General features: G+C 37.7%; 2 protein-coding genes and 1 non-coding gene across 3 annotated transcripts in view; 2 read left to right on the top strand and 1 right to left on the bottom strand.

Annotated features, from left to right (window-relative positions):
* KCNJ11 (potassium inwardly rectifying channel subfamily J member 11) overlaps nucleotides 1-23,383 on the bottom strand; it is a 159,906-nt gene that overhangs the window by 745 nt on the left and 135,778 nt on the right. The window lies entirely within an intron of this gene.
* LOC148049589 (uncharacterized) lies at nucleotides 1,008-20,290 on the top strand. The gene is given in 10 exon segments (XM_087717299.1): nucleotides 1,008-1,172; nucleotides 2,390-2,740; nucleotides 4,493-4,774; nucleotides 4,777-4,815; nucleotides 12,122-12,223; nucleotides 13,091-13,495; nucleotides 14,243-14,551; nucleotides 15,880-16,194; nucleotides 17,102-17,404; nucleotides 18,441-20,290. Coding segments are annotated over 10 exon segments (2,568 nt in total). The 5' UTR covers nucleotides 1,008-1,033; the 3' UTR covers nucleotides 18,764-20,290.
* LOC148049590 (U6 spliceosomal RNA) lies at nucleotides 19,140-19,242 on the top strand. The gene has a single exon (XR_015695317.1). It is a non-coding gene; the product is annotated as a U6 spliceosomal RNA (small nuclear RNA).

Genomic DNA, 23,383 nt, shown 5'->3' with positions numbered 1-23,383 from the left:
AATGGAAGATATTTGGCACAACCAGGACTTTTTCAAGAGCTGGTTGCCTGGTCAAACTGAGCAATCAGTGTTTTATTGAAACATTTTCTGTCTGTACTTTTGTCACATTTTTGTTTTGATTTGCTTGTAATCCACCATGAATTGTTAGGCTCCACCTTAAAGGTTCTACGAAAAAGTTTTATTTTGACCTTCTTGCAAAATAATGTCAAGGTAGAATCTGCAAATGAGCTTCTAACAGATTCATTCACAAAATGGCAATTACTTCTGATGTTGAATGCTGCTACTGATTACAGTGTCTAAATCGATTACATTCAGGCACTTTAGCAGGAATTATGGAGAGGGTAGATTTTGAGCTTTGAAGCCTCTGCCTTTTTTTTTTAAAAAGAGAAATCTATTCTGACCCAGTAAAACATAGAATGTACATCATAGAATAACAGAGTATGGGATCTTGGAGGCCTTCTAGTCCAACCCCCTGCTTCAGCAGGAGATACTATTCTGGACAAATGGCCATTCAAGCTCTTCTTAAAAATCTCCACAACTTCTAGAGGTAGTAATTACTTGTTTTCACAGTGATTACTTGTTTTCACTGACAGAAAATTTCAGTATATTAAATGTTTTCTAATCTAATTAAATGCAAGTTTTTGGGTTTTTTAAAAAAATTCAGTAGGAGTCTGTGTTCCAGTCTTCCACTTAAAGGAGAAGTAAAAGACTTCCATAGTCCGGGTGTATACTATTGGCCCTCCTTTACTAAGCAGTATGCTACCTTCAGAGTCCAGACGCTTCAAGGTAATTCACCCGATAACCATTTTATTTCCCAGTTTCTCAGCAACTGAAAATCATTGGAAGACCAGCAGTGAAAATGAAAGTTTCCGGGACAAAAATCATCGTCCTGCCTCGCAGGTGAGGGAAAGAGAGATGTGATCGTCCAAGCAAGAGATCTGAAGAGCTGCGTAGGGTGGATTCTGCCTACTCTTTAAAGCGCAATTATCTGAAAACTGTGGTCCAGATTGAGAAATCCAAAGGAAAGGAGGCGATGGCGACTCGATTTGGTCTCCGGCTGAGAAAACTGCCTCGATATGTCCGCATAAATTTCCAGGAATCAAGCTCCGTTCAAAGACTTTATTTTTTCTTTAGCCTCTGGACGTGTCTCAGCTCTGCTCCTGGGAATGCAGGTAAGGAAGCAAAAAACAAAGCACAAAAGCAGTCCCGCTATACAATAGTCTCTCTCTCTCTCACACACACACACACAAACACACACACTACTGCTTTCAAGGTGGCCGGGACGCAGGTGGCAGGGCGAGGATGGCAAAGGTTCTTGCTGCTGTTTTAAGTGGCGGCGAGGCGGGGGCCCCTCAAGGGCAAATGCAATAGAAGTTGTCGAGTGTGAGAAATGTTGAGACTTGGAGGGGGCCTGGGGGCTCCTTGGACGAGGAACGGGACCGACCGCGCAAGGCAGGTGGACACAACTTTAAGTCGGAGATCGGTCTCTGCAGGGGACAGGCACCCGCCCTCGCTCCTCCGACGAGCGCCCTCAACGGCGCAGACGCATTTTGCAAAATGGCCGGAGCAAAAGTAAAGTCCATAACTCGTTCCGCAAAGGAACGAGCCTTCTTACTCGTTAAACTCCGCGCTCTGGATCTGTGTATGAATTTGAAAAGACCGCAACTCGCTATTACTATTGAGCTGTTATTTATATTAACTCCTTGTTTAAACTGTCAATAACCTGGTCTACCCTGAACTGTAAACCGTGATTTACAACCTCAGTGGTTATGCTCATCTAAATCTAAATCTAATCTGACAAAAACACATTCGTTCATCATAGTGAAATTAATTTACAGGTGTACCTTTTACAAGGGGGAAGGATTAGTCAAATGAGTATTATAAGATTTACAGGCTGCAAATGAAATGTTACAAACTGCTGATTATTGGTTTAAATTTATAAGTTGCTCCAACTCGGCCTCTGACTCTGAACACAGGGGCTGTGTTCAGACATTCTATTAAGCCTGAACTGGGTGCTCCAGATTGGAGTTTCTGTGTCTCTATTGCACGATGGCAATTGACATCTTATTGAAATATTCTAGCTGGACCACAACTGAACTGTAATTAGCTAAGGAAAAACTATCCCTTGTAGTAATTTACTTGTAATTATGCAGTCACAATTGTCTCATCTGGATTGTTTAACTCTTGCCAAGTTCTGGCTTACTCCAAAAGTAGTCAATATTCCACTTAGTCTTTATGATCTCTAATTGCTTTGCCTCTTGCCATTCCACCACTGCTATTTTGCAATACTCTTTATGAAATGTGAGAACTGGGAGGGAAGGGAAGAAGGGAAGAAGAAGGTACAATTAATCATAATAATCTGCAATCCATTTTTTTCATTTTTTTGAAGAAGCCTGGAAAGTAAGCATGCCAGCTCAGAAGACAGCAATCTTGGGTACAAATGTGACACTTCAGTGTAAAATCTCTGACTACCCTCCCCCAGAACTGGATATAAAAAAAACAATATTCATCTGGTATTTGGAGACATCTGAAGGGAATAAAGTAGAAAAACTTTATTCAGTTGTTGCTGGAAAACATTCTTCAAATAGAAATGGTTCAAGACTGGATACAATTCAATTCAAAAATGGAGATCCTTCCCTTTTTCTTCCACAAATACAGTTTAATGAAGAGGGCAAATGCGTATGTGTCGTGATTACTACCACTGTTAGAACTGAAGGAGCCACCATTTTAGATCTAGTTGGTAAGTGACGTTTGAGGTATACCTTTCCAGAGAGCAAACTTATTCTTTTGGAATTATTAAACTGTATTAAGGAGGTAGAAAACAAAAGAAAGTCCCTCCCCATTTCTTCATTTTATATTGTCTCAAGAATCCCTGTGATGTAATGGTTAAAGCACCAGGCTAGAAACTGGGAGACTGTGACTTCTAGTCCTGCTTTAGGCACAAAGCCAGATGGACCAGTCACTCTCAGCCCTAGGAAGGAAGCAATGGGAAACCACTTCTGAAAGCTTGCCAAAAAAACAGGATTTCACCCAGCAATTGCCAAGAGTCAACATTGTCCATTCTGGTTCACGTTTCTCATTTTATTTAACAACAATATGAAGATTTCTTGATAACGGTTGTTATTATAGCAACTAATTAGTTGCAGTCAGACAATGCCTATGATGAATTAAACAAATATATTTTCTATGTCATACCTCCATGAGCCTTTGTTACCTGCTATCTTGTTGACAAGGTTGGGTGATCAGTGAGAACCGAAGGTATTTATTAGCTGTTTTAAGGTAATCTAGGCATATTTTCTTCCATCTTCATTGGACCCTGGTTGGTCTTGTCTGTCACTGTTCTGCTATTATCTACCTAAAGAGTTAGGTATAATGGCACATGAAAAACAACACAACAATTAAAAATATTTGGTGGGATTTGAATGGTGTAAAAATGAAATGGCAAAACAGGCTGGAGTAACATAACACTAGGGACCTACTTCTGAACAAAAGCTGGAGGAATCTGAAAAGTAACATGTTCCTCCAATTTCATTTTTCATATGAATTAGGCTAGAGGAGGCTGTTCAAAGCCTTTTCACAAACCACTTTCTTGCTCTGGGCTGAAGTCTCATTTATCTGATTATTGTTCTTCTCTCTGTCCTTCAATACTATACTATACTCATTACGATGTTTTTCCTGCTAGCTGCTACTTTTTGGAACGATGCTATGGAACAAGCTACCCCCAGAAATCTGGACCCTCCCCACTCTCTCGGCCTTCCGAAAGTCGACTAAGACCTGGCTATTCTGGCAGGCCTGGGGCTGTTGACCCTTGATTGAGTTCCAGCCCCACTAAAGTTGAGTGCATGTTGGGTTCTTTTAACTTGCTTTGTTTCCTTATTTTAAATTTTATAGTATTTTTTTAAAACTGTTTTTATGTAAGCCGCCTGGAGTTTTTCGGGATTCGGCGGCATACAAATTCATTAAATCTTGAATCTTTTTAAAAAATCACCGTTTCTGTCAGCAGTCTCTTCTCAGAATACCTATATATCCTTGTGCTGCTCTGGGGATAGTAACACTGTGCAAAGTACAGAAAAGAAAAAAAATAACATGCAAAAAATTCTTGTAAATGAATGAAAATAAAAGAGTAATATGGCTAAAACTAATTTATACCTTTGCCATTCATTATGTCTCTCCATATTGTTCTATCTTTTCAAAATAATATTGTTTCTACCACATGCCTACACTGATTCATTTTGATTCATTCACTGATTTTGCCTTTCCTTCCTTCCTCCCTCCCTCCCTCCCTCTTTCTATCTTGACTTCTTTCTTTCTTTCTTTTCTTTCTTCTTCATAGTCTTTGGAAAATCTATAGTGTTTTTTTATTTTTCCTTTAGGTGTTGTTTGAATTGAATGTTAAATACAAATGCTGTTTGGGAGGCTGAAAGGCAAAATAAAATACAACATATGTATATAAATCAATAACCAATTCCATTTTTATTCAAATGCAATATAGTTGAACCAACTGTCCAACTGTCTCCCAAGGAACTTGAAATTGAAAATGGAAATGTAAAGACACTGAGATGTAGAGTGAATAAATTCTATCCTGATTCCGTTGCCATTCTTTGGCAAAAGCATTCTAAGCACACGTCGGATAAAGATATAACTGTAGGCGATATTTTCATGGGAAGATCTGTGAGAAATGGTGATGGCACTTACAACACCACCAGTAGACTGAGAGTTCAATCATCTTCACAAGACCAAGGAAACCTCTATAGTTGTATTGTGCAGCATACAACTGCAGATATCCAGTCTACAATATAACTTTAACAGTAACAGGTACTCACTATGAAAAATTTAATAGCTCTCTTGCTTAGCAACAGACATTTTGGACTCTCAATTGTGGTTATATGTTGAGGGTTAACTATACTTAAAGTATTTGTTTTAAACAGAACTTTTTTTTATTTTTCTTAAAAAAAAACACAAATATGTCATCATTTGTCAATCATTAAGACATTGAAGTACAATTTTTTTTGTTGTGTGTGCCCCTCCCTCCCTCCACCCCCCACCCCCCTCCTCCTTCCCCCCCCCCCCCCGACTTCCCAGAACCCGTACACGGTATGGATTTTTAACTAACACAGTCTAAAATCTATTGAGAAAAAGGAAATAAAGAAATTAATGACATTCTAGATTGACCTTAGCTTCTTCTTACTGAACTGACTTTTAACAGTTTAAATCATTTCTGATCTTAAGCATAGGCTAACTGGAATTTCTTAGTCCCGTATTTATTTTGTATATAGTCAATCCATTTTTTCCAGTCTCGTTTATATATCTCATTTGAATGATCTTTGAGATATGCCGATATTTTAGCCATCTCGGCTAAGTTTGTTACTTTCAATGTCCATTCTTGGATTGTAGGCAAGTCTTCCTTCTTCCAATATTGCGCCACCAACAGTCTTGCTGCAGTTATCAGGTGCAGAATCAAATTGGTCTCTACCACTGTAAAGTCAGTACATATACCTAGTAAAAATAACTGAGGAATAAACTTTATCCTTCTTTTAAAAACATTTTGCATGACCCACCATATTTTTATCCAAAATGCCTTAACCTTTTGGCAGGTCCACCATATATGATAATATGTAGCATCGAGAGAACCACACCTCCAACATTTAGGCTGTACATTCGGATACATAGAAGCCAACTTTTTAGGATCTAAATGCCATCTATAGAACATCTTGTAAAAATTTTCTCTCAGATTTTGAGCTTGTGTAAATTTCACATTTCTTACCCAGATTCTTTCCCATGTATCCAACATTATTGGTTCCTCAATATTTTGAGCCCATTTTATCATACAATCTTTAACTAATTCTGTTTCCGAATCCATCTGTATTAATACATTATATATCCTCTTTATATGCATTAAGCTTTGATCTCTTATTTGTTTAAACAGATTATCCTCAACTTGGATAAAACCAATTTTTTGATCTATTTTCCACCTAGCCTGTAATTGCCCATACTGGAACCATGTTTGAACTACCTTCTCCTCTTTTAATACCTCTAAAGATTTTAATTGTAATACCCCCCTTTCCGAGGTAAGAAGCTGTCTGTAAGTAATTCTGTCCTGTTTTTGTGCTGTATTCATATTTTCAATTGCGTGTCTAGGAATTGCCCACATAGGTATCTTGTCATTTAATTTATATTGGTATTTCTTCCAAACCCGCAATAAAGCATTTCTTAAAATATGACTTTTAAAATTCTTATCCAATTTTTTGTTGAATAACAGGTAAGCATGCCAACCAAATACCAGATCGTGTCCCTCAATATTCAATATTCTATCATTGGTTAAATGAGTCCAATCACTAATTACAGATAATGCCACTGCATCATAATATAGTTTTAAATTAGGTAGTTTCAATCCTCCTCTCTCACGTACATCTTGCATTATTTTCATCTTTACCCTCGGCTTCTTTCCTGCCCACACAAATTTGTTGATACCCTTCTGCCATTCTAAAAGGTTCGCATCTTTTTTAAGTATAGGTAACATTTGGAAAAGAAATAAAAATTTTGGTAAAATGTTCATTTTCACTGCCGCTATCCTACCCAGCAAAGATAAGTGCAATTTCTCCCATTTTTTCATCTCTGTCTGTATGCTATGCCAAAGTGGTTCATAATTATGCTTATATAATTTCCCATTTGAAGTTAAAATGTTAACTCCAAGATATTTGACTTTTTTAACTACCTCACATCCTAGCATCACTCCTAATTCTTCCTTTTGTTTAATATTCATATTTATAGCTAATATTTTGGTTTTTCCTAAGTTTATTTTAAAGCCCGACACTTGACCATATTGATTAATCGTATTCATTAAAACCATACTGGATTCCTGCGGTTGTTCTAATATTATGACCAAATCATCCGCAAAAGCGCGGACTCTATATTCTTGCTGCCTAATCTTAATCCCTTTTAAACCATCCAAGCCCCGTATTTTATTCAACAATACTTCCAAAGTTATAATAAACAATAATGGGGACAAAGGACAGCCCTGTCTTGTACCTTTTCCAATTTGAAAAGAGTCTGTTAAACTTCCATTGACTATGATTTGTGCTGTTTGCTGTTGGTATATTGCTTTAATTGACTGTAAAAAATTATCTCCTATCTGCATTTTTTGCAGTATCTTCAGCAGAAATTGCCAGTTAACTCGATCAAAGGCCTTCTCAGCGTCCAAAAATATAAACGCAGCAGGGATCTGGTTGTTCTTTCCCAAATATTCTAATGCATTAATAATTAATCTAACATTACTTTTCATCTGTCTCCCTTGTATAAAACCTGTTTGGTCCGTATGTATCAATTGTTGAATGACCAACATTAACCTATTTGCTAATATTTTAGTAAAAATTTTATAATCTACATTCAGTAATGAAATAGGTCTATAATTTTTGGGTTGAGTAGTATCTTGATCTTCTTTGGGTATCAAAGATATAAACGCTGTCTTCCAAGATGGAGGGACTTTACCTTCCGTTTGAATCATATTAAATAATTCTCTAAGAGGTTCTACCATTTCTAACTGTAAGTTTTTATAGTAAACCGCTGTCAAGCCATCTGTACCTGGTGCTTTCCCTAACTTTAATTGCTTAATTACCTGCAGGATTTCCCCCGAGGTTATTGGTTGATTCAATTTTTGCCTGTGTTCTTCTCTAACTGAAGGTATTTTCTCTTTGTCTAAATATTTGTCTATGTCTAAACCATTAATTTTATCCCCTTTATACAGTTCTGTAAAAAATTCCCAGAAAGCCTTTTGAATCTCTTCCTGTTGAAACACCTCCTTCCCTCTGTAAATCAGTTTAGATATATTTCGAGTTTTCCTTTTTTTCCTAATCTGATAAGCTAACCATCTGCCAGGTTTGTTTGCATTACAAAAAGTATTGTGTTTTGCATATAATAAATTAGTAGCTACCTGGTCAGAGATCAACATGTCAAATTGAGATTTTAATATGTTAATAGCTTCCTTAACCTTTGTATCGTCTGGGTTCATTGTTAACTCCAGCTCTTTTCTCTTAATTTCCTCTTCCAGTTCTGTTCGTTTTAACCCTTGCTTATTTCTATGTGTTTTATTTATATTCATCAAAACTCCTCTCATATACGCTTTGCTTGCGTCCCATACAAATTCCATAGATGTACCCTTATTCATATTCAAAACAAAATATTCAGATAGTAATTTTTTACAATCATTAATATACTTTTCATATCTAAATAAGTTTTCATTCAATCTCCAAGACCTTCTTGCCTGCACTACCCTTCCCAACTCCATCCAAACTGGGTTATGATCCGAAAGGACCCTAGCTGCAATCTTTGTTTTCTTGACCCTAGAAAGCAAATCATTAGTGGTTAGGATAAAATCAATCCTTGAAAGGGATTGATGCCTGTCCGAGAAGAAAGTGAAGTCATATTCCTCTGCATTTCTTTCTCGCCAAATATCTCTCAATTCAAAATCATCCATAATGTCAAAGAAAGATTTGGGTAACTTTGCTCGCATCTTGGTATTTAGGCGGGAAATCTTCTTATCTCTCTTAGTGTCTATCACTCCATTCCAGTCACCCAATAGTATACAGGAACTATAGTCCCACTGTACTAATTTAGCATGAAGATTTCTATAGAATCTATCTTGCTGTTGATTGGGAGCATAAATTCCCAAAAGTAATGTCTTTTTCCCTTCTAAGATTAAGTCTAAGGCAATATATCTTCCGAAGGGATCTGCTTCTATTAATTCAGCTTTCATATCTTTTCTTAAGTATACAACTATACCATTCTTCTTTTCCATAGCAGAAGCTGCAAAATGTTGACCAAGTTTTGAGTTGATCAAATATTTTTGATCAGTTGACTTGATATGAGTTTCTTGCAAACAAATTACATCGTTCTTAAACTGTTTGAGATAATGAAATATTTTCTTCCTCTTCTGTGGAGAATTCAGTCCGTTGACATTCCATGTTAAAATCTTAGTTGTCATCTTTGGTTGGTTGAAGCATTTTTAGAGCTTCCTGCACGGCCTGTTTAACCTTAGGTCTAGCTCCTCCCACTGCTTCCAGATTTGTTATTGTAGTTCCTTGATCGATGGCCGATGATTGTTGATGCTGTTGCTTTTTAGCTTGTTTCTCCATACGTCTAGTAGTCATGCGGCTAGGTCTTGGTTCCATAGCACCTTGCGCTTCTAGAGAAGAGAGATGCTCCATCTTGTCTGGTGGTTGTGTAGTTTGCTGTCTATCCTGTCCTTCTTGTGGTCTTTCTCTAGGTCCAGATGGTGCAGGGTGTCCGGCCTTCAATATATTATAATAAAAATCTCGGGCTTTCCATACAGAGTTGAGGCGGTACCTTTGCTTATCAAATGTAAATATGATGCCAAATGGCGCATCCCATCTATACTGTATCTGACGATTTCTGAGTTCTTCGACCAAAAAAGCGTAGTCTCTCCTGGCTCTTAACATTTGAGGTGGTATCTCTTTCAAAACAGCCAGGTCTTGACCGCCAATTTGAAGCTTAGTGTTATAAGACGCTTGCAGTACCATATTTCTAAGCTCTCTTGTAGTAAAATATATAACGATGTCTCGAGGAAGCTGCTTCTGCTTTGCCAGCCAGGAGTTAACGCGGTAAGCTTTGTCAATTTGCCAATCTTGGTTGGTCCCTGGTCTTCCCATCAGGCGGTCAAAAGCTTCCGATAGGATCTGTTTCAGGTTCTCCTGTTTCTCCTCACGCAGCCCCCTTACTCTTAATGCGAACTCCATTTGTCGGTACTGTATCATAATAATTTCTTTTTCAGCATTTTCCACTTTTTGTTCCACCACCTCTGTTTTCAATGTCAAGTTAGCATTGGCATCATTAAGAACCTCTAGAGTATCTTCCATTCCAGAAATATGTTCTGTTAATACAGTTACAAGACTCAGCATGTCGTCTCTAATTTTATCAACCTTAGCGTCAAATTTCTCATACAGCTCCTGTTTAAGTCCTTTTATTTCACTTTTAATTTCTTCTTTCATTTCTTTTATTTCCTCTTTTCTCTCCTCTCTATTATCTCTAAACTTATCTTCCATTTTAATTGTCTGTGCATTAAGAGCCTCGCTTAGATTACTCAGGAAAAATTCTTTCGTTAACACATCCCCAGCAGGGGGCGTAGGAAGCGGAGGCTGCAGCTTTGTGCCAGGCACTGAGGATGTGCCCCTGGAAGTAGAGGGTGACAACTTCAAGTTAATATTTGGTTTTGAGGCCATTTCAAAATTTATCTGCCTGCAGTTAATAAAACTCTATTGCCTGAATATGCAGCTTTAAGTAAAGAGGCTTTTATTTTGAAGTTTAAGGCTTGGCAAAGCTTTCAGTGAGTAAACATTGTAACAAGACCGTTCAGCAGATTCATCACCATTTAACTTCCAGATAAGCAAGGTTAATGAAGGAGTAAAATTCTTCTATTGTGAAACCAAAACATATGATAAGCAATCTCTTTTGTTTTGAATTCTTGTGAGGATTAGCAAAAAGTGTTCGTTATTACCGGAGAAACCAGCCTGCTCGGCGCCATTTTAAAAGCCTCTAAGTAAATAATTTTTCGGAGGAGAAAAAGAGAAGAAGCTAAAATGTTGATAAACAATTATTGTCCACGCAGTAAACGGATTCAGCTCGTGATAAGATTAAATCAAACAAAACTTTGAGCAGAGTGGGGGAGACTTACTTTGTCCTGCACAAGGCAGTTTGAAGTTCCCAGCACGGACAGCCGTTCTGCCTTGGGCTAGCCCCCCTTTCCTTGCAAGCACAAAAGCTGCAAAAATCGAAGAGCATTTGCCAGCAAAACAGTTTCTTCTTTCCTTCTTGCCTGAAGGATAAGAAAGCCTGATAAGACGTCAGATGGAAGATCCTCTAAACAGGTACGTAGCCAGGAATTCGGAGGCAGCTGATTTTTTGCTGCCACCACCAGCAAGCTCCTCCCAGGAAGTCAACTATACTTAAAGTATTATATTAAATAAATGCTCCTGATTTCTCAGCAGGGTTGATTTCTGTGGTGCACAACTTTTACCTATAATTTTGCAGTCTGAGGTAGAATCATATGTCCTACTACACAATTATGAAAATATCTACAATGTTTATCTAAAAGTGTTTATGAAAAAGTGAGATAACTAACAGAAGAGAAATAGAAAGATATAATTGAATGCATTGAGACTACAAGACTCAGAATTCCAAGCTGGTATGGCAATTTTTCTAAAGAATGTTTTTGGAAAACAGTCCACAAAATAAAACTTAAGGCAAAAAGCACCAATAAAATGGCAGAGTAAGGTAATGTTTATTATTTAGTACCTTATTGGGGGCAACCCTCTCCCCCAATATATTGTATGCACTGATACTTCTCATAACTTAGTGCCAAACTTGATTTCATTGAGGGCCACATCAGGGTTGTGTTTACCTTGGAGGGCTGGGGTGGGTGTGGCCAACTCAACACCACTCATATCAGGGGCACCGGTGGTGGTCTGAGCACTCTGCCAGTGAAAATGGGTTCCCAAGCTCTATTTTCAGCTGTGATGGCCTCCTCCAACCCTCTGCCAGCTAAAATGGAGCTCGGGGCTCCTGCCTGTGGGGGTCTGTTAAGTTCGATAACAATTGAAGAGGCGTGAGGCAGCTGAGGCAAGAGAACAGCTATTTTATTCGGTAGAACAGCAACAATAACTATGTACTGCGATTTAGCACGTCGCCCTACTTGACAGCTATTTATACTAGAGCTGTCAAGCAGGGCGACCAATAGGAATGCTTATGCAGCCCACGCTCAGCCAGCCGCGTCTCAGCCAATCAGGCGCGGCTGGGCTGTTCCGGACTGTCAATCATAAGTTGAGGACTTGCGGCCGGTCACAAGTCAAGGACTTAGCAGGGTCATCTGTTTTTGCTGGCAGAGGCATTGTGGGCTGGTCCTTCATTGTTTCCAGGAGTCCCCTTGGGCCCTGAGTTTGACACCCCTGACTTAATGTTTTGCTTATGACAGAATACCCTGTATCAGCATTGTTTGTTTCTTATTATGAAATTACATGTAAAATGCTTACTTATCAAAAGCAACAAGAGCAATAAATGTTTTGAGTATATCAGAAATAACATAATTTATTTATTTTTTGTCTTTCTACAGAACCTTATTCGACTACTCCATTAACAATTGGGCTGGTTTTATGTTTTCTGATTTCGTTTCTTCTAGTTGGATTGCTGCTGTACATTGACTTTTTAAAGAAACGTAAGTCATTCTAAATATGTCTTATCAATACCATCATTTGTATATAAAATTTCAGCCAAAGTTTATATTTGTGAAAGTTACTTTTAAAATTTAATTACTGGAAAACTCCCAGAGAACAGCCACACAGAAGGAAAGACCAACCAGAGAAAATGGAAAATAGATTAAATATAAGCAATTATGTTGCACCTATCAAATTACAGGCAATCCTTATTTAGTGATCACAAGTGGGTCTGGTAACTCAGCCATTAAGTGAAGCACTCACTAAGTAAAATGGCATCTTACTTCATCCTTCCTTTTGCTTTATAGACCTCTGAAGATCATATATGCAAGAACTGGTTACATTATTTTCTTATTAGTATTGCAACTGTAAATGATCACTAAACAGAGCAATCACTAAATAAGGATTTCCTATATAATCTTTTTAGACATCCTTTTCCAGAACAGCATTAAACTGAAGAAACTAAAGAAACTAAACTAAAAGAAATCCAATTATCAATTGGAACAAAACTTTAGTACCTGTGCAGAACACAAGTACAATATTTTTTTTTAGCAGATATAGTAAACTTCCTGGTATGGCCATTCATGTGAACCCACCTCCTCTCTGCTCCCTCCATCCCGTGTTAAAGAGAGTAATGCATGGAATTCTTGGTGAAAGTGAAAATAAAGCCAGAGAACCCAACAATCAGATTTCTTAATTTCTCTCCCCATAAATGTCTATCAGTCTTTTATCTCCCTCCTGAGCCAGAACAGGCATATAACTGTTTTAAAAAATAGAATGCTTTGTACAATGTTGAAAGAATAATTCTAAAATATTGCTGCAACATTTCAAGCAACAGAGTTTCCATTTTCCCTTATTTTTTTTAATAGATGCACCATCTGTGGAAATGGTTGGAAGTGAGGAACTGAAGCATTTGGAAGAAACACAGTTGCAATGCTTGATTTCACACTTTCGACCCAAGCCTTTGCAGGTAGACCTCTTCTTAGTGACTGAACCTCAGAAAACAAAAAAGAAAATAGCCTCTTGGCCTACAACCTCACTTGAAGAACCTACGGAAGATGCTGAAAATTCTCCTCTCCTTGGGAACTTGGAGGATATGTTTAAAGTTTATCCAGAGTTGAAATCAAAACCAAAAAATTATTATGACTTCGAGTGGAAAATCTGCCTGAATCCAGACGTACAGAAGCTGGAAAAATTTCACCTTTTATTCGTAATTAAACACGAGGGCTTTCAGCATGGATTCTGTGCTAAAATGAAATCATTTAAGGTCATAGGTAAGTGAGGATTATGGCAGGGTACTTAATGATGTTGAAATTTTAAAGTTATTTTATGGTTTATAAGACAACTGCTAAGTTTCAAAATGTATGAAAATAGAGGAGGCTTAGCTAATTTTGGTCCAGCCATGGTCCCAGCAGATATCTTAGACTACAATCCCTATTTGTGAAACATCTGCCAAGACTAAAAATAGTTAACTATTTGGCAAAGCAGAGTAAAAGGCAGACAAAAGTAAAGAGAGAGAAACTCAAATGACACACATACAAAAATTACATTATCTATCTACCCGTATGTGTGTAGAGAAGAATAGAACTTTCTAGTGGAAACAACACTGTGGTTATTTAGCATGGATAATCCCAAAGGAGGACGTTTAACCCTTTTAAGTATATAATGGCAGCCAAACACAAATGATAACTAGGACACTAATTTATCCTTCTATTTGGCACCATAAAGAAACAATTTGTTGGTCAGAGATGATGTATCCAAACAAGACACTTTTGACATTTCAACTGACAGTGATTTTTCTACAATCAGAGGTCCTTAGCAAATGAGTTTGGCCTTGTCCTCCCTTGCTATGTGTGAATAAATAGCTATGGATACATGGGTAAGGAAAAATGGTAAGAGACGTCATTAAAGCTTTGGGGATTCATGCATTGGCTTTGAAGGCTCTTCACTATTATCTGGGCATATCTCTGCACATCACATTTTTGCTGCTTGAATTGAAATCTTTTTGGTTTTCTTCCTAGCCTTACCAGAGCTTCATGACATTCATTGTTCCACAAATATGCCAAGATCAAATGAACTGCTCACTCTTAGTTGCAAAATTCATTCTTATTATCCGCAAACCCTTGAAGTCTTTTGGAATAACAATGATGGAATTGTAGACAGTTCCCTTTCAACTCCACCCACAAAAGGTACTGATGGGCTTTACTTTTGCATCAGCAAGATCCACTATTGCCCCCAAGTGGAAGATTCTGGAAAGAGGTTTGTCTGCAGAGCTAAGTTTGAAGGATCTCAAGCGTATAAGGAATCTGTATGGCAGATGAACACTGTGGGTAAGTGGAGCAGAAAAAGTACAGTTTTTTATTATCCTATATTGTACATTGCATGTTTCACTCTTAGGGCTAAGTTACAGAGTAGTTCCAATAAAGTGCAGCTCCTTTTTGCAAAAAAGTAAAAATAAAAAACAAATAAATCCTGTTCCTCTGATGTAATCCCACTCTTTTAACAACTGACACTTCTAAAGTTTTACTGCTATTGTATTAATAGTACGTTTTCTCTTCATGTTCCCTTTTTTAATTCTTCTCTTTCCATATTGCCACAAGGTGTGAATTCAATTAAATTTTATTTTCTCAGAATAACATTCCATACATCTCAGAATAAGACTCCTCTTACTATATGTGTATAATAAATACAACTATTGATATTTAGGAGATGACAGAATCCCTCCCTCCCTCCTATACAATTGGGCAGATGTTAAATTTCTGAAAGCCATAAAGACCCATAGTGGAATCCTGAACCATTACAAGGACCAACCTGGTAGTAGAAGGGGAAGACATATATGCTGTCAGGCCAGGGTTTGACTTTGGTATCTGAAATCAACTAAGTTCTTTCATGCAATATTCTTCTGAAGCAGAAAGGGATATTGCTGAGTAGGTTACTCTTTAATGGCTTATGATGTGGCCTCATGTAACACTTGCCACTGCCAAATAGCTAGAAGTTGGATGTGCAAAATGGGGAAATATATGTTAATAGCTTCAGTAGCATCTACGTGCGGATTACAGGATCTCTTTTTTTAGTGCATAAATGGACTATTACATGAGCAACTGAAAATCTATTTCCACACCAATTTAGAAATTTTCATTGGTATTACGTTATCATTGAGGCCATTTTCTACTTCATTTTTCGGTTCCACCACAAATGCGCGAATGACAAAAGCGTGCCTGACTAGACCGCGGTGACGAATGAGCGCTGAAGCGCGCCGACAACAGCACGCCAACAGAAGCGCGCTGTAACCCTAAACCAAACCCTAAACCTAACCTAAACCTAACCCTAAACCTAACCCTAAATCTTACCTTAACTTAAATCACGCTTCTGTCGGCACGGTTTTGTCGGCACGCTGTTGTCAGCGCGCTTTTGACATCGCGGTTTTAGCGCTGCGGTTTTGTCGCCGCGCTTTTGACGTTCGCACATTTGTGGGGTCACGCATTTTTCACCAGATTTGTAATTTATATACCTTTGGAATTTTATTGTTTTTGGATGATGACTTTGGCACTTAGTTGTGTAACCTAAATAGTCATGTGGGAAGAGAAGTTTGTGGTTTGAATTCACAACTCTCTACTGAATACTAACTCTGTTATTTGCTGTTGTGCTTTATTTACAGTTGTGGCCCCCAAAGTTGACAAAATTGAATGTAAGCCCCCTGTTCCTGAGTGTGGGAAACCAGTCACATTGAGTTGCTTATTGACAGAATACCATCCACCTGAGTGTGACATTTATTGGAGAAAGGGCTTTGAAGAGCTCACAGATGCTACAATTAAAACAGGGGAGCCTCAGTTGGACAGAATGCCAAAGCTGTACTGCAGGGCGAGTGAAATAACCTTTATACCCAGTGCAGAAGACCATGAATTGGAATTCTTTGTTGAAATAAATCATTGCAAGCAAATTGCACGGAAGGGATATAAAGTTATGCTGAAAGGTGATTGTTATCATTGCTATAAAATAATCAATGTCCCTTGGAGTGTCTATGGAGGTTCTCAGTCATCCAGGCCATGGTTGTCCCAAAGGTGCTTTTTTCAAGAAGCAACTGGACTTTCTGGTTTTTCTTTGAAGACGTTTTGCCTCTCATCCAAGAAGCTTCTTCAGCTCTGACTGGATTCAGGTCTGACTGGACCTCCTGTTTCCCACCATCCAGTCAGAGCAGAGGAAGCTTCTTGGATGAGATGTGAAGTGCCTTAAAAGAAAAACCAGAAAGTCCAGTTGCCTCTTGAAAAAAGCAACTTTGGGACAACCATGACCTGGATGATTGAGAATCTCCATAAACAGTTATTAAGGTAGTAATCTGGTTATCTGGATTTCCCATTAACTTTGCTTGTCACAAAATGTGATCACATCATCCTGCGTCTCTGCGACTGTCATAATTAGGAACTAGTTGTCTTGAAAGAAAGAAAGAAAGATAGATAGATAGATAGATAAACAAACTTTGTGGCATTGTTACATATATTTTACTTCTAAGTTCACATCAGAATACAGTAACATGCTATGGATTAACATGTGCAAACAAACCAAATAGTGAGAAGCACTGGTATCTCACTGCATGACTAACACATGTACACAAGAAGCAGAGAAACAGAAATAATTGCTACTTGCCTAAATAATTTGAGAGCTGATTTCATGTATGAGCACTGCTCTATGTGAAATAGTGCTGTTAATCTATTGTAACAGCACAAATTCTCATTGAACAATGATTCCTCCTTTCTTGTGGTAACAATATAATGTTAAAAAATTTTCTTAACTAATTTGATGCTGTGCATATTAGGGTATTGTTTGCATTTAACAGTGATTCCTTGTCTAATGTTGATTTCTCTGTCTTGTCACATTTATAGATTTCCCCAAACTTTCAAATATTGTTATTGAACCAAGTGATGCAGATTATGGACAAAGTGTAAATTTAACTTGTGATGTCACAGATTTCTATCCTAATGAAAGTGCTGCTCAGTGTCTCCTGGGAGATAATTCACCAAAGAAGGATGAGGTCAAAGAACATTTCGACAAGTCCTGTTACAAATTAACTTCCGTGTTTACACTAACAGCTACTGCTTCAGTTTGTAATAAGGCTATTTGTTTCATGGTGAACCATGCGAGATTGACAAAGCCTATTACAAGAGAAGTGTATTTAAAACTTCCAGGTATGTACCAATTTTTATTTATTTATTTAGTTGTCTTCTGATGTTAATTGATGAAGTTGGGTTTTGTTTATCCTTTTTAGGCTTTATTAAAAGTAATAGAATTTAACAGGTGAGGAGTGTGGCACATCCCTATTTTCTATCAGCTACACCTGCAATGTTACTTCAAAGAAAATCTCCCTGTCTGTAGCACTGTTGTGTATCTTGTTGTGTCCTTTGTGCTATGGATACCAGGAATTAAGCCACAGCCTAAATGTGACATCTCTGGGAGCAGAGGTGCTCATCATCCTCTCAGTTTCTTCTTTGACCATGTTGCCTGGACACCCTTGGCTTTGCATTGCATGTGGGAAATATCTATGGGATAAAATTATCTATTTTACCAATAAGATGCATAGACATCCATTTCCAACCACAATGATGAAACATGATGACACAACACAACCCCTCTCCTTTCATACTTGAATTGCACATCACAACACATAAACACATTTTCCTTTCACTGCTGATGCCTATATATCATATGTAATGCTGTTACTGGATTTCAACCAAGTGCTGGAAACACACAAGAAAACTGTAGAATAAGCCACAACAAGATATATAGGTTTGCTTGTCTTTTTGTACTTTTTGGGTGTGGTCTTGTTTAGCTTTATTTTGCTTTTGTATTTTTTCTTTCTTTTGGAGTTTGTATTTTGATGTTTTCAGTAAAATAAAAATTGAGAAATTAACAAAAACAACAAAAACATTTGTTATGTCCAGCTTAAACTGTCTGTCATAGAGAAGGGTGCAGACATGATTTCCATTCATTGGGTTTTGTTGCAAATGGTGCAGAAAGTGTCTTCACTTTGTAGTTGGTAAAAATTGTGCAGTTGGTCTTCTGCAGTGGTGTCATACAATAGTTCCGTTATGCAGGACTCCAGAGGATCAATCCTTACAGTATTTTCTTGCATTAAATATTGCTCTTGCGTTATTCATAATAAATCAAGGTCTGGAAACATATTTACATTGTCATTTATGCTTAGTTTTTTTCCTTCTCATTTAGTCAAACGGCCTGTTTTGACTGAAATAAAAGCGAGCCAAGATCGTCAGAATATGCACCTTGAAATTTCTATATCACAATTTGCACCTCATGATACAGAAGTCAGATGGTACCAAGACGGGAAACAAATATCTGAAGAGATCAATCCCAGGAATATTAAGATCGGAAAAGATCACTTATGTTATTTTGTTAGTAAAATATCCGTACAACCAAAAGAACTGCTCTTTGGGAAGACAATACGATGTGAAGTTAAACATTCAACATCTACTCAGGAAAAAACCTTAACAATACCGTCTGCTGCCAATAACATCCCAAAGACCCATTAGATCACACAGATTAGGCCTCCCCTGGGTTCTGTCTACTAGCCAATGTCATCTGGCCACTACCCGGGGGAGGGCCTTCTCTGTGGCGGCTCCAGCCCTTTGGAACGAGCTCCCGCAGAGATTCGGACCCTCACTTCTCTCCAGGCCTTCCGAAAAGCTGTTAAAACCTGGCTGTGTTGGCAGGCCTGCGGTCGATGAGTTCCCTTCCCCTTTCGAATCGTGTGGCTGTTGGTTGTTTTAAATTCCCTGGTTTTTTTGTTGTAGTTTTTGTGTTTTCCTTCCCCTCCTTTGGGTTTGTGCGCCGCCCTGAGTCCCGCTGGGAATAGGGCGGCATATAAATAAAATGAACCTCGAACCTCGAATACAATAGTCAAGGGTCTTGCTTTGGCAGCACATATACTAAAATTGGAACAATACAGAGAAGATTGGCATGGCCCCTGCGCATGGATGACACGCAAATTCCTGAAGCGTTCCATATTTTTTAGGAGTCTAAATCTCAACCACAAATGGGAAACTATATAAGTACAATTATGAGCCATTATGGCATAGCATACAGAGAGAGATGAAAAATTGGGAAAAATTACAATTATCCTTGTTGGGAAGAATAGCAGCAGTGAAAATGAATGTCTTGCCTAAATTTTTATTTCTTTTTCAAATGATACCAATACTTAAAAAAGATGAAAACTTGCTAGAATGGCAGAAGGGTATTAACAAATTTGTTTAGGCAGGGAAGAAGCCGAGAATAAATCTAAAAATAATGCAAGAAGTACGTGAGAGAAGAGGTTTGAAATTGCCAAATCTAAAACTATATTATGAAGCAGTAGTTTTATCAGTAATCAGTGATTGGATTAATTTAACAGATGATAGAATACTTAATATCGAAGGGCATGATTTGGTATATGATTGGCATGTTTACTTGCTATATGACAAAAAGATGGATAAGAATTTTAAAAGTCATATTTTAAGGAATGCTCTATTGCGGGTTTGAAAAAAATATCAATATAAACTAAATGATAAGATACCTATGTGGGCAATTCCTAGACATGCAATAGAGAACATAAATATAGTACAAAAACAGGATGTAACTACATACATACAGCTTCTCACCTTAGAAAGAAGTGTATTACAATTAAAACCCTTGAATGTACTAAAAGAGGAAAAGGTAATTCAAACATGGTTTCATTATGGGCAATTACAGGCCAGATGGAAAAAAGATCAAAAAATTGGTTTTACGCAAAATGAGGATAATTTACTAAAACAAATTAGGGATCAAAGTCAAATGCATATAAAGAGACTATATAATGTATTAATAGAAATGGATACGGAAACAGAATTAGTCAAAGACTGTATGATAAAGTGGGCAGAAAATTTTGAAGAACCAATAATGTTGCATACATGGGAAAAGATATGGGTAAAAAATGTAAATTTTACACAAGCCCAGAATTTGAGAGAAAACTTTTACAAGATGTTTTATAGATGGCATTTAGATCCTAAAAAACTGGCCTGTATGTATCCGAATTTACAGCCTAAATGCTGGTGATGTGATTGTCTCGATGCTACATATTATTATATATGGTGGACTTGTAAAAAGGTAAAAACATTTTGGATAAAAATATGGTGGATTATGCAAAATATTCTTTAAGAAAGGATAAAGTTTACCCCTCAGTTATTCTTTCTAGGTATAATTACTGATTGTACAGTTATAGAGACTAACTTGATTTTGTATTTAATAACGGCAGCAAGACTGTTGGTGGCGCAATACCAGAAGAAGGAAGATTTGCCTACTATTCAAGAATGGACATTAAAAGTAACAAACCTAGCAGAGATGGCTAAAATATCAGCATATCTCAAGGATCACTCAAATGAGAGATATAAACTGGAGTGGAGAAGATGGATTGACTATACTCAAAATATATATGGGACTAAGAAATTCCAGATAGTTTATGATTGAAGAAACAAGGAATGATATCATATGTTTAGAGTTAGCCTAGCAAAGAGGAGTTAAAGCTCAAATGAAAGATGATACTAACTTTCTTTAAGTTTATTTTAGAACATCTTTGTTGAAGATTTATACCCTGTATTTGTTCGGGTGGGGACGGCAGGGGGCGGGAGGTAAACATTTGTAAAAGTTTTTTTTCTAAAAAATTCAATTAAAAAAAAAACAAAAAAAAACCCCAATGCAACAGTTAAGGATGTACAGGATATAAATACTCTATTGATTGAAAGAGTATCCAGACCAGCGACTATTTTCCAACAACTGAACATGCAATTTCTCCCAATTGTTGTAATGGATCCAAAATTCTCACTCACTAAATAATAACAATGGAAAGAGGGAAACTGTAGGGTAAGCAGTGTTAGCTTTATAAAGAAAAGGGCTCTGTAGTGCAGTGACGTGCAGTCAGGGGAGGCAGGGCCTCACCACTGTCATCATGAAAAGAAAAAAAAATTAAAAGGAAAAAGGCTGAGGTAGTTGCTGCCAGAGTCACAGTGGATGACTGCTTAGTGCTTAACTGTTTAAAAACGCCTCTTTAAAAAGTGCCCTCTGCAGGAAGAGGCAAGAGAACCATGTGCCTCATTTAGTCTATGATCACTTGAGCAGAGTTAAGCAAGGATTAAAAGCCGAAAAATTCCTTATGTAGATGAGGCACGTAGTTCTCTCGCATCCTCCTGTAGAGGGCACTTTTTTAGAGGCATTTTTCAAATAGTTAAGCAGAGTCATCCATTGGAGGCTCTGGCAGCAGCTAACCCAGCCTGACTTCAGCAACTCTTGCCTTTTTACATTTTTTACATTTTCATCATGGCAGACAAGAGCAGAGTTGAAATCGTCTATGAAACAGCTGGAAAAGGTATGTGGGTCGGAGGGAGGAATTCAAAATTATTGTAATTTGTAAGTAATTGTAATTTGTATTATTGTAATTAATTTGCGTGTTTGTGTTTTACCCACCTCTGCTGGCGTGCTGGCTGGCACTTCATTTTTTATTTTTTAAAGCCCTGTCGCCGTTTCCGCAATAGAGCAGGACGCATCCCTTTAAAGTCCTAATGTCTTATTGTAAATGTCCTACTCCGTACCAAGTAAAATTTGCAAAGAGAGATGGAATATGATCACCCACAGAGGCCACTGAAACTATTCACAGCACCAGGGACAATGACAATTGGAAATTGGATGACGTTTGCCCTGACTACTAAATCGATTGGAATCTGTAAGGCTGTGTACAGCTTGAGGAGCTGGTTATAAAGGAAAGTAACTTTCAAAGCACAATTTCCGACTGCATACTTTTCCACCCAGTTATTGTTAATTTGATAGCAATGGATTTTAGAATTGAGAAGTAGGGGGACGGGACATCATAAATTTGAACTATCTATAGATGAGGAAGATTTGGTGAATGCCAAATTATATCCTCTTCCAATCTCCTCATTCCAAGATCACCCATCCTATCACCTGAGCAAAAGAGGAACTCTGAAAATCACTATCCCATTTGCCTTTCTATTGGGTGGGAGCCACTGGCATTACAAATGAATTGTAAGATAAGTTATATTCATTTCTTGTCAAAGCAAATTGTGTTCAGGTGGTACACTTCTGATGGGGGACAATTTATAATGGAAGTGGTTGGTTTATCAGATTTCCTGCATAACTTTATCTTGAACCCTATCGGGACAAAAATGCCTTGGATGTAAAGAACGGCAAAGTTGTACATATCCATATGCTCTCAAGTGCAATATTTGTAAGAAGAATGTTATTCCACTTGTGCTTTGTATAATTTTTAATGAGATTAAATTGAATTCAAACTCAGTATCATTTGGTTACTGCTTCTCTCTAGAAGGCCTCACAGCTGACAATGCATACTTTAGCAGAGTGAAAGCCATGAGGTCAAAAGAACTGCCTGCAGAGCTCAGAGACAGGATTATTGCAAGGCACAGATATGGGGAAGGCTGCAATAAAATTTCTGGTGCACCAAAGGTTCCTAACAGCACAGTGGCCTCCATAATTCTCAAATGGAAGATATTTGGCACAACCAGGACTTTTTCAAGAGCTGGTTGCCTGGTCAAACTGAGCAACAGGGGAGAAAGTCTTAGTAAGAAAGATGACCAAGAAACCAATGGTCACTGACAACTCTAGAAATCCTGTGTGGAGATGGGAATGGGACAGTGTTCTAGAAGGATAACCATCATAGCAGCCCTCCACCAATCTTGGCTTTATGGCAGAATGGCTAGAAGCCTGTCCTCAGTGTAAAACACATGAAAGCCCACTTGGAGTTCACAAAAAAACACTTGAAGGTCTTTCAGATTGTGAGGAACAAGATTCTCTGGTCTGATGAAACTAAGATTGAACTGTTTGGCCTCAATTCAAAACATTAAGTCTGGAAGAAATTAGGCAGCGTTCATCACCTGCCCAATATAATCCCAACAGTGAAATGTTGTGGTGGTGGCAGCAGCATGTTGTGAGGATGTTTTTAAACATCAGGTAGTGGGAGATGGTCAGGGTTAAGGGAAAGCTGAATGGAGCAAAGTACAGAGATATCCTCAATGACAATGTATTCCGCAGCATTCACAACTAAGTATAATTTTGAAAAGAAAATTATTACATACTACTGCTATGGATCTTTAACCCTCTGCAGTACTTCT

This window comes from Thamnophis sirtalis, unplaced genomic scaffold (assembly GCF_051295495.1).
Source record: "Thamnophis sirtalis isolate CommonGarterSnake01/CBP01778 unplaced genomic scaffold, rThaSir2_p1.2 scaffold_1, whole genome shotgun sequence".
In the NCBI taxonomy this organism is placed as follows: domain Eukaryota; kingdom Metazoa; phylum Chordata; class Lepidosauria; order Squamata; family Natricidae; genus Thamnophis; species Thamnophis sirtalis.
Note: the sequence above shows the minus strand (reverse complement) of the source record. Positions and strands in the feature narration are given on the sequence as shown.